Source organism: Staurois parvus, unplaced genomic scaffold, assembly GCF_062004578.1.
Source record: "Staurois parvus isolate SC_StPar_1 unplaced genomic scaffold, SC_StPar_1.0 ptg000292l, whole genome shotgun sequence".
In the NCBI taxonomy this organism is placed as follows: Eukaryota; Metazoa; Chordata; class Amphibia; order Anura; family Ranidae; genus Staurois; species Staurois parvus.
The window spans coordinates 5,413,110-5,425,155 of record NW_028318088.1 but is presented as its reverse complement, the minus strand read 5'-3'; the positions used below and the strand labels follow the sequence as shown (position 1 = coordinate 5,425,155).

Below are 12,046 nucleotides of genomic sequence, written 5' to 3'. Positions count from 1 at the left end.
AAGTCAGGTTTGAAGCTGTTACCAGAAATAAGAATTTTAGCAACATGAATACTTACATTATTAGTAAAAAGTTCCAGCACAAATGTGGCCACGCTGCCATTGATTCCAATGAATAGATTAACACTAGTCAACACTACATATGCCGTACTGGGGATCTTGAACAAAAAGGAAGCTGGGTACATCAATGGGGTTATGGACCATCTGTAGGATAAGACAGCGTCACCTCTCATGATATCAAACAAGAACACAATTCAAATTTATTAGCTAACTTTGAACAACAACATTTCAAATTTCCTAAAATGTAAAGAAACCTATATGTGTACATAATGAAGCAAATATCTCACCCATATAGTAGAAGCAAAAGGGCCAGGACAGGTAAATTGGAAGAAGATACATAAGAGTCTTGTTGGAAGCAAACAAATATTATAATGACCAGTGTAGCTGGCACTATGTAGTTACACTGAAAGAGAAAACAAAATAAACATGGTTTTTACCTTTTTATAAAGCCACCCTAATAAGTTAACAAAATAAGTTAAAAACATGTCACCCCAAAAATAAAAATTTTAGTCTCTTACCATATCCCACACAAAGTTGGCTAACCAGTAGATAACTGGCTTAACTCCACTGATGCACTGCATGTGCTTGGCCTTGCTCACTCTCTCCTGGATCAGGAAAACCACAAAACTGGCTGGCACAAAGGACATGGCGAATATGACACAGATGGAAACCAAGACGTCTACAGATGTGGTCATCCTGGACAAGAACATAAACCATATCAAACTGATAATAGCACAGAAAATATAACAGCATGATAAAGTAGTGATAGTGATACATTTGAAGCATATTATGGATTCTGGGGTACAACTGGTATTCCGGAATATTAAAGCTAAACTCCAGACAAGCAGCTTAATTACCATTTGAAATACATATATTGAAAATGTTTTACTGCCAACAAATTTGAATTTTTGTGCAACTAATTTTCTGATCTAGGCAACTCTACCATAAAGCAACATAGCCAGATCCCTGGCCCACCCAGCTGCAGTAGCACATCATGGTCATGAACAGACCCATAGCTTCCTGGCTGAAGGAAATGCTGGAAATTTCTGCTCAATATGCTCTCCTGGCCTGTCAGCATGTTCACTGTCAGCTGCCTCTCATTCTCCCTGTGCTACTTTATAAGAAATTCCAGAAAGCAAATATCAAGACAAATGTCTCCACTTACACGAGCAGCATTTAAGAATAACCTTACTTTTCTTACTTTTAGTGAATGTAACTGTTATAGTATTTTATTTAAATGTTTATCTGCCTGGAGTTCAGATTTAAGGTACCCTCTAAGAAAAACATATTTACTATTGCCAGATATTAAAGAAAAACTATACATGTTGAGACTGGAGGCTTGGTACTTACAGTGCAACCTCAGAAAGTTGCTCTTTAGTGAGATTTAGAGGATGATTAAAAGCAGTGATTCCATATTTGGCAGGATTTTTTCCTTCAGGTAGTTTGGAGCGCAGGATGGCATTATTCATCACGTTAAGAAATGAGGTAATAGCATGCCAGCCTTTGTTGTTAAACCACACCTGTAATAATAGTAATGTTGATATGAGACCACTCCAAAAATTCCACCCCAACCAGTGACTCTAATATATGTAAAATAATGTGTTCAACAATACAACTTCTATTTCTTAACAAGGAAGGGAGGCATGTGCACAGTGCATTCACACACAAAAACCAATCAGAATGCATAGTATGCCCATTGCAGGGGGAAAGACATTTTACTGGTCCCATTCCATACATTCCTGGTTCTCATAGCTTGTAAAAATCATTCACAATAGCAAGATTACATTGTATATTGCAATATGATAAGATGACAAAAGGATAACATATGCACATACCTTTACATTATCCTTTGCATCTAGTCCTTTCATGAAGACCCCAAAGCTATCAAGGAAACGGTTGGCAGCCCCATTCTGTAACAACAAGACAATTACAAAATTGAGGTTTCGTGAATCATTATTTCAGATTCATTATTTCAGTAATGCTATAAATTCAAATGCCATATGTTAGGATTTCTTTCAACATTAAATCATCATTCCTTAGTTTACGCAGTATTGTAATCTACAACTCTTATTAGAGCATAAGAAGTCTATAACATGTAATGCTTTCTCAATCTGGAAAAACAGCTCTGAAATGGGAATCTGCGTATAAATGACTATAATCAGGAGCTTTACCTAGAGACTCTCATGTCTGTCATAGACTCAATAGGGCTGATTTACTAAATGCAAATAGGCTGTTCACTTTGCAAGAAAATTTGCACTTTATAAGAAAATTTTACCTTAGCTTAGTGAATGAGGTAAAAATTCAGTTTGCAAAGAATACCCAATCATATGCAAGGACAATAAAACAAATGATATTTTTGCTTGCACATGATTGGATGATGAAAATCAGCATAGCTTCCCCATATCTCCTGCTCTCTAGCTCCCTTGTCTCCTCCTCCCATGCTTGTCTCCAGGACTTCTCCAGAGCTTCCCCCATCGTCTGGAACTCTCTACTCCAATTTATCAGACTATCCCCTACTTTTCCCACTTTTAGGCAATCTCTGAAAACCTATATCTTCAGGGAAGCCTGTCCTGCCTTCAGCTATTAACGGTATCTTCTATTTCTTCTACCAGTCCATCCCCCACAGTTATTACCTTTTGTACCACCAGCCCCTTCCTCTTAGATTGTAACCTTTAAGGAGCAGGGCCCTCCTAACCCTCTTCTATTGAACTGTATTGTTGCTGTAATGTCTCCTTTTATTTTGTAAAGCGCTGAGCAAACTGTTGGCACTATATAAATCCTGTATAATAATAATAATATGCACTAAGCTAAGGGTGATTTCCCTTCCAAAGTGAACGGCCTGTTTGTCTTTTAAGAATCAACCAAAACCAAATGTTTCAAAAACAAATTTGGTCTAGGTTATTAATTATTTGCTGCTGAAATCAGAGCTGGTCACAAGGGACCTTTTGCTCATCTAGAAATGTTGATAACCAACAATCATTTTGACTGGCGTTACCATTTACATTTTTCTCTTAGTAGTTTACTTTTGGTGTTCATGATGTATATACAATATATAGAAATAAAATATAATCAATGTGTGTTTGTGCTCCACAGGACAATAAAATGTTGAGGGCCCAAAAAGTGCATATAGTTGTGATCCCTGCAAAGACTCTTGATGCCAAACTCAAGCAGAATCATAAACCGTTAAGCACTCTACTTCTGGGAAACCACTATTTCAAATCCAAAAAACGCGCAGATTTTATACCTGTGGTAGGTCCAGGCGTCTTTTGATGTGTTTAATGGAAGCTAGGACTTCCTCACTTGGTGGAAGTGCTGGGGAACTGCTTGCTCCCAAGGAGAAACCTCCATACCTAGGAAGCCAAACAATTTAGGCAAGTCAAAAATCTGTATAAGATCAAATCTTTACATATGGATCATTATGTGTCATCTAAATTTATAGTAATGTTGCATCTATTCTGATGGAGAAAATCACTTGATAGTCAATAACATACCTGAACTCATTGACCCATATCTTGTTCTTTAAGCTAGAGGAAAAGAAACAAATTTATAATTAACTAATAAAATGATGTGGTTTTGTAAAGCAAAAATGCCAGTAATAACAAATGACACAACATTCACCTTTTTCCAATGATTTGTGCGTACGTCTTCACCAGATAATCTGATATGTTCCTGCCTGTGAGATTCTGCAAGATGTCTGAGGTGTTTTGTACCTTCTGTTTAAAAAGAACACAAATATAACAATAATTTACACACTAAAATCATTGTTTTCTATGTCTGTATACTGTGTCTGGCAGAGATTGATCTTTAATTTATACATGCAGTACCTATAGGTGATATTTTGTTCTCTGTGTTTTCTTATGAACAACTATACACCTTAAACTTATTACACTGAATGAAATACATTACAATACTTATCAAACATCTATAACTTTATAACACACAATTGTTTAAACATCTCGGTGTAGGCAATACAAGTATATACATGTTTCTCTAGAGGACTATTATTGGTCTGCTGCATTAAACAGACGTATAACATAATTCACTCTTAGATTACATACCTTTGTCTTCTATTTATAATATGGTGTCCGTTTATGACACAGAGAATAGCTGCGATTCAACAGATCTCAGCTATTCTCTGGTCATTCACAGTTTATGACACTCAGGAGATCATGTCAGCCCTTCGCTGGAGATCTGTGTTCTCCCTCCAGATTCTCCAGCCCAGAGCTGGAGAATCAGAGGGACCAAAAACTAAGCAGAGATAATTTACCTCTGCTTAGTAAACTGATCTTTTACTGTAATCTCGCGAGATTATAGTAAAATGAGCCGTTTTCCAGAGTTTGTAGACCGTTCTCCAGCGTTTGGAGAACTGCTTCATAAACTGCATTCACAGGAGAACTGTGTTCTCCGAGAATGCCGGAGAACTGAGCAGCGATCTATTACCGCTGGTTCATACACGGACACCTATGTTTTAAGATAAAGTTTGTGTTTTTTCACTTTTACTTGTGTAAAATAATGTTAAACCAGAACCCTGCATTTGCACCCTGTGGGAGATTGACTAAAAATGGTGCACTCAGAATCTGGTGCAGCTGTGCATGGTAGCCAATCAGCTTCTAACTTCAGCTTGTTCAACTAAGCTTTGACAATAAAACCTGGAAGCTAATTGGTTTCTATGCAGAGTTGCACCAGATTTTGCACTCTCAAGTTTTAGTAAATAACCTCCCTGTGTTGCACCTTACTATTGCCTGCACTACTTTCTTGGGGTGCTGTGAAAGGGCCTACAACTCAACAGATTTTTTTCATTCAAAATAAACTGCACCGCAATGCATTAATGTTTGTTACTGCAACACAACAGTGTAAAATGGCCCCCAAAAGAAATGCCATCTAAATTGCTGCCAATTGCTGATCACCAGCACTTTAGTATTTTTTAAATCAAAAAACAATAATGCATTAGACCGGACATACAGTACATGGATCAACATTTGACTGGTCCCTGGTGAAGTGGCTGAATTTTGAACCATGTATGGACAGGGAGGCTGTACAGAAGTCGATCTATCAATCAACTTCCATACAACTGCCCTGCTGGATTCCCCTTGCCTGATCAGAACTGCAGGCTATAGCATTCAACACTTATCAGTGTATTCAGACGGAGGGGAAGTCTCACCACTGTCAGAATAAAATAGCTCAGTGGGGAGGATTCAATGTGGATGGGGGAATCGGGTCAGTTTTTTCCACTCCACCCGTTGGCTGAACGAAAATTAACTCATCCATGGGCTGCCTAAGAATGTATTGCAGCCAGAAGATCAGGACGACATCCTGGCAACTTGAATTTTTAGAAAGTTGTCAGAAACAAAAGTTAACTTTTTTTCTTGACAAGCTTTCTTTTAAATTCACAGTAAACATGGTTACCAAGTACTACTTTTAATTATCACTCAACATTGAATGTGATTTTCCTTTTCCTTAATTTTAAGGGCTTGTTTACACCAGCAGTTGCATTGTGGTCCAGCTGACTTCGATGATAATGCGCTGATATATCATTTTCAGTGTATTTCATGAAATGTACTATATATCTAAAGTGGCTTCTAAAGAGGAATTGACTTTAAATAATATAGAATGCTCACTGTCACCATGTTCTCAGAATAAACAGTTTAATACACAGTGTGGAACAGGGTATGCTGCAACACATTTCTATGGAATGGTTTACTGTTTGTACATTCACAGAATAAATAAACATATTAAAACAATCTAACCAAGCTCTGAATTTATGCAATCTAACCATAATATTTCATGTAATCTTCAGCATACCTGAAAGGGTGGCAGCCCACCAGCCCCAGGTGGACACACTGGAAGCATCTTCTTTACATTCTCATTGCTGCACTCACAGGCTGGTGAAGGGTTTTCCATTGTCCAATTCCCATACGTAAAAAGTTCCTCTACAGACTGAGGGACAAACTGAATTCTCCATTCTCTATCTTCACCAGAGCAAGAGACACCCCTGTTAAACATACATTAAATGTCAGCCTACCCAAAACTGGCAGTTTTACATATACCTAAGAATTCAGTAATGCAATCTCTGTGCTTGATTTCCCATGTCTACATATCTGTCATGGTAATTACAAAGGGTCCCATGAGGTTCTACAGGTACCTTTGCTATCAGTCAACTTCCCCTGCATGTGCCAAGGGAGCACACTGATCCCAGTGCATATTATACCAACTGCCTCAGTTTTACCGACTTGGAGCTATGCAACCTCAGCTGCCAATGACAGCATATTCTTTAGACAGTGGAGCATGAGGCATAACTCTGTAGTCAGAAAGTCATGGATTAATTTCAGCCGATTAAAGTTGGCCATAGATGGTTTAAAATTCATCTGATTCAACAGGGACAAGCTGAAATTTGATCCATCTGTGGCCATTCCCTTTCAAGAGGAGTCAACCTAGTGAATGACCTCTCTTGAATAGGACTGCTGGAAAATGTATCTTCGACCAGAGCATGTAGCCAGTTGGCTGCAGCCCTGAACAGTGCATTCTGACAGCAAAGCAGTTACATTTGTCAGAATACAATAGCAAAGTGTGGAGGATTTCTTCATCCACCTTGAATGTGTGAATAGGGGAATCTATTTCCAGCTGATAAAAAAAAAAAAAAAAAAAAAAAAAGATTCATATATAGCCAGCTTAAAGCAACACAAAATTCCTCAAAGAAGTTCTCTGTTTTATAAGAGGTAATATGTTACCTCTTTGGTGACTTCTATCTTCACTCTACTGAACTGCTACCACCTCTGCTAGAAACTCTAACCTTTGACGCTTCCAGTAGTGTTCAATGCCTGTGTCCCCCCTCTACATGCTGTGTTTCCTCTCACTGAACCTACATCAATGCTGGATCCTGTAGTGGATATGAAAGGTGGAACCATAGTTCACAGAGAAGAAACAGACACCAGATACTCTTGGAAGTGCGGAATACTAAAAAGTTTGACAAGCTACAACTTCAAATGAGCCAAGAAATGGAGCACAAACTATTGAAATGGTTCTTCTATTACAGGGAACTACTTTGAGAAATTATGGGGGGCAATGAGATTGTCACTTTCATAACTGAGGTACGCAATTGTAGGCACCCTCACAATAGCTGTTCTTACTCTGCATTGTTAGATAGTAATATAAGGGGTCTATGGCAGGTTCTTTTTCCTTTTAATCTCAACTACCTACTTCATAAATCACTTGTAAGATATTATTAACATGTTTGTATAACTTTTTTGTATTGTAATGCTAGAAAATAATTACCATAAAAAAATTAAGATGTGTTTTACAATGAAACAATAAGTACAGCAAGTGATGTGAAATGCACCCAAGGTCACACTTACGGAACAGAATAACCATCCATGCATGCAGTTCCAAATCCAGGCTTTGCAAGCAAAGCTTTCAAGAGGGTCTCAGTACCAGGATCCTCGGGGGCATCATTACTACAAAATAGAAAAAGAAATGAGTCACAGAAATCCTACACTTTACGAAAGGAGTATAATCTTGTATATTGTTCCTTAGAAACATGGAAATATTAAACTCCTCTCCTGCAGGTACATACGTATATACAATACATAAATTAACTTTTCTAGAAATGCAATACACATGTTTGACACATAATATATTAAAACCATGAATTTAGAAGTTCCTGATTTTTTTTTCTTAGAGTTACATGACAGTATGGATTTTATCTTGCACAAGAGGCTACAAAAGGGGAAACTTATCATGTTGAGCATTCTACGTTCAGAGGGTTTGGATAGGCAGGCCAAGAAAGAAAGATGTATTTATGCATAATATATCTGTTACATGACATACCTGAAGAAGGTATACTGTTCATCATACATCCAAGGCTGAATCTCAAGGCTGGGGTATTTACCAAATGGTGGCACTATAAGGCTGAACATTAGTGCAATGAGTACAAACACAGCTGGAAGCACAATCTGAAAGAGATAGCAGAGAGGGGTTGATTTTAATTTTGTATCATATGTAGTATATAGCAAAAAAACATTCTCATATGCTGCTGTTGTAGAATTTCTACCCTTTGTGTTTTTATCCCTGATTATGCCGTTACCTACAGTGTCAGAGTCTGACTAGAAAAACCTCCACTCTATACACTGCTTGTATTTTCCAGCTCTGGATCAAAGAAAAGCTGTACTGAGAACACACATATTGTTTATTTATTTATTGCAGGTTCTTATATAGTGCCATCAATTTACGCAGTGCTTTACATACATATATTTTACATTCACATCAGCCCCTACATCTCAAGAAGCTTACAATCTAAGGTCCCTAACTCACATTCATACATCCACATACTAGGGATTATTTAGACAGGATCCAATTAAAATACCAGCAGGTCTTTGAAGTGTGAGAGGAAACTCACGCAGGCACAGGGAGAACATGCAAACTCCAGGCAGGTGATGCTGTGGTTGGGATTGAAACCATTGACCCTACTGCTGCCAGGTGGAAGTGCTAACCATTTAGCCACTGTGCTGTCCTACATATAGGCTGCCTTTGTCAACATCTGCTTCAGAAACTGCTAACTGCTTAGTGAGCCACAGGTTTCAGTACCTTCAGTACCTTCTGGATGACTGAAATTAAATGTGAAGATCTATGATTAGGCTGCTTATGATGAAGTGTGTGTGAGAGGTCTGCAGTGCCTGTTGTATTTTGGTTTTGCGAGCTCAATAAACCAACTTGAGATTGAGGATGTCATGAGTGTGCAACCAGAAAAGAGGACGTCATTGGTGTGCAGCCCGTCTTTCTTTGAATTTGCAGATCAGGAGTTATGTCTTCACTCAGATTTCTCTAGCTGCACACTTATTCCAGTCACCAATAAAGCAGTGAAGTCACAGGCAGCCAGACCACTGGCACACCCAGAAGGCCAGCCCCGGTACAAATTTCTTTCCTTACAGAATTCCTTTAAAGTGGTAGTAAACCCACTCTGTAGATTTGTACCTACAGGTAAGCTAATAATAAAGCTTACCTGTAGGTAAAATGAATATTTCCTAAACATACACCGTTTACAAGATATTCAAGTTTTTTTGCAGTCGGCGCATGCACTCTGAAGGAACGGCATACCCCTGCGGTTCCTTCAGAGCACAGTGCTGTATCCCGAGACTGCTGTGCGCATGCACGGGAACGACGTCATCACGGCCCAGCCAGTCAGATGACTGGAGCTCGCAAACCCAGAAGGAAGACCTGGTGAACATGGAAGCCTCTTCAGCGGTGACAGCACCCTGCTGGAGGGCTTCATTTTAAGGTAAGTTTTACATAATGTGCTAGTATGCGATGTATACTAGCACATTATGTCTTTACCTTGCAGGGGACTTTTTTGTTTTGTTTTTTAATTAATGTGGTTTACTACCGCTTTAAATAGCATTTTTCTTTGTTAAATTCAGTTTTTTTCAACGGCCACTTTATTAGGTACGCCTGTTCAATTGTTGGTAACACAAATTGCTAATCAGCCAATCACATGGTAGCAACTCATTGCATTTAGGCATGTAGATGTGGTGAAGATGACTTGCTGAAATTCAAACCGAGCATCAGAATGGGGAAGAAAGGGGATTTAAGTGACTTCTAACGTAGCATGGTTGTCGGTGTGAGACAGGCTGGTCTGAGTATTTCAAAAACTGATCTACTGGGATTTTCACACACAACCATCTCTAGGGTTTACAGAGAATGATCCAAAAAAGAGAAAATAGCCAATGAGTGGACGAAAATGTCTTGTTGATGTCAGAGGAGAATGGGCAGACTGGTTGCTGCAACATTCAGATGGTAGGGTCAGAATTTGGCGTAAACAACATGAAAGCATGGATCCATCCTGCCTTGTATCAACAGTTCAGGCTGATGGTGGTGGTGTAATGGTGTGGGGATATTTTCTAGGCACTAGCTAGGTGTGCCTAATAAAGTGGCCAGTGTGTATATTCAGACAACACTTAGCCTTAAAACTTTTATTTTTAGGAATTGACAGGGAAAAGTACCCTCACAAGTAGTTTAATTCACCTGGGCAAAAAAGCCTTTCCTGCTGCGTTTGGCAAACAGCAACCTCTTCCACAGTAAGGCGGTGAACTGCTGCCTCATCAAACTCCAGCTCTTCATCTGGTAGGAGCCTTTCCCATCAATGCCACTCAGAAAATCTGTCTCCCGGGACTCTGCAGATATAAACATACAGTGGTTGTAGCAGCTTTAGTGTTCTTGTAGTAAAATATTTGAATTCTGCAACTAAAATATATATATACAGTAAATATCTCATATATATATATACCAGGGTCCATGTCAGAGTCATTGGTATCAAAGTTGTCATCCTCAGTAAAAGGTCTCAGGCAGCTTTGATGATCTCCAAATGCATATCTCTTTCTTCTAGCAGGGAGAGTGCCATCTATAAAGATGATATAAGAGATTATTATTATCAATCATTCAACAGCTGGTAAGAGGTCATCAGGCTGACTGGAATACATAGCAGAATAAGAAAATTACCTGATGTTTCCGCATCCACACCAGTATCATCAGCCACTTTCAGGAAGATCTGCAAAAGCAAATCGCTGATTAGGGATCAAATATAATAAAAGCATATTTATTTTTGATAATGTTACATGCTTACAAAAGCCTGTGGATGTTGATAATACTATTCAGGAAACTAGATTTCTATGTTCTTTTTCCGCTTATAACAGAAAAACATTGAGGTATTTCCTTTAGTGACTACTGGCTAGCAAAGTGTCTACTCATCCTTTTATGTTTCATGTGGTGTTGTTTTTCCAGGTAATCATAATGACAATGACAATAATAGCAATTACACACACATAGATTAATGCATTAATAAAGACAGCAGCTTGATGTTTGTGGTTAACTTATGGCTTGCCTGTCTTATTAAAGCCAACATTTGTGAGTCACCTGAATGAGCATTCCATTGTTGGTTATACAGAGGATGAAAAAAATGAACCATTCTAAAAATCTGTATATACAATGCAGGGGGTAAAACAGAGTGCTCTGTTGAAAGGGAAGTGTTTAACAATATCCTGAAAGGGTGGTTCCTATAAAGTTGGAGAAAAGTAAAGTAGAGATGTTGGCCAACATCCAATCAAATTCTGTCATTTTTCTAAAGCAGCTATAAAAGGATCTGACTAGTAGCTCTGATCAAGCCTCTACATCTTCCCCTTTTCAAAATACCTATGTGATAATATAGCAGCAAACCAAATTTTGTCACGATATGTGTGAACAACAATTTAGAAGCAGATAGAAGATATAAAACATGACTCATCTAACCTCTTCTAGGGTGGTGTCTGAGATTCCATAACTGGAAATTCCAAGGTCAAAGAGACGATCATCTATTTCATGAAAAAGTTCCACAAAGGCCCCTTCCTTGGCAGCTTCATATGGCAGGACGTAAGTCAGCTCATGTCCGATGTCCTCCACAAGACGTGCCTCTGGCACATGTTTGTTGATGAGGTTTGAAATAGCAGAGACATCTGTCAGACCCATACAAAACAAAAAACAAAAGTATTCTATGAGATTTTATTTCTGGAGGGAGCAATGTTATTCTTTCCATAATGTGGGGTCTTGTAGCCTTTACGTAACCAGAGGAAAATCCTTGTCAAGATGCTATTTTGTTTACAGTGAATATGCTGAACCTTCATACTAAGTTTTCATGGTGCTCCTGCCTTCGTTTTTCCAAAGAAATGGGCAAAGAGCTTGACTTTTACAAAGAAACTACCAATGTGTTTAGAAGTATTAGTTCTAATTACCTATTGTAAGAGTGTCACTTTCGTGGTCACTACCCAGGCCTGCATCCGAGCTACTCTGAGAGACACTGTCCTCCTGAAACATAAAAAAAAAGAAATAAAATGATATAAAAGGCAAACAATTAATTCACTTATTTCTGTAAGGCATACTGAATTAGGTCAAAGCAGCTCAGACAAAAAAAGCTTACTTCAGAAGGAGAAACAGCAGCAGATGCACTTGTAGTAAAAGAAGAGGCAGT

The 12,046-nt window shown here is 38.5% G+C and overlaps 1 protein-coding gene across 2 annotated transcripts in view; it reads right to left on the bottom strand.

Moving 5' to 3' along the window:
• ABCA1 (ATP binding cassette subfamily A member 1) overlaps positions 1 to 12,046 on the bottom strand; it is a 155,649-nt gene that overhangs the window by 26,014 nt on the left and 117,589 nt on the right. For both annotated transcript variants that reach the window (XM_089682623.1, XM_089682622.1), the window contains 16 exons: positions 11,811 to 11,883; positions 11,332 to 11,534; positions 10,546 to 10,594; positions 10,334 to 10,447; positions 10,072 to 10,220; positions 7,882 to 8,006; positions 7,410 to 7,508; positions 5,860 to 6,049; positions 3,676 to 3,770; positions 3,549 to 3,581; positions 3,302 to 3,407; positions 1,893 to 1,967; positions 1,408 to 1,577; positions 576 to 753; positions 345 to 460; positions 57 to 201 (listed from right to left, as the gene is read on the bottom strand). In XM_089682623.1, the coding sequence (XP_089538749.1) occupies positions 57 to 201; positions 345 to 460; positions 576 to 753; positions 1,408 to 1,577; positions 1,893 to 1,967; positions 3,302 to 3,407; positions 3,549 to 3,581; positions 3,676 to 3,770; positions 5,860 to 6,049; positions 7,410 to 7,508; positions 7,882 to 8,006; positions 10,072 to 10,220; positions 10,334 to 10,447; positions 10,546 to 10,594; positions 11,332 to 11,534; positions 11,811 to 11,883 (1,920 nt within the window). The remainder of the gene's footprint in view (positions 1 to 56; positions 202 to 344; positions 461 to 575; positions 754 to 1,407; positions 1,578 to 1,892; positions 1,968 to 3,301; positions 3,408 to 3,548; positions 3,582 to 3,675; positions 3,771 to 5,859; positions 6,050 to 7,409; positions 7,509 to 7,881; positions 8,007 to 10,071; positions 10,221 to 10,333; positions 10,448 to 10,545; positions 10,595 to 11,331; positions 11,535 to 11,810; positions 11,884 to 12,046) is intronic.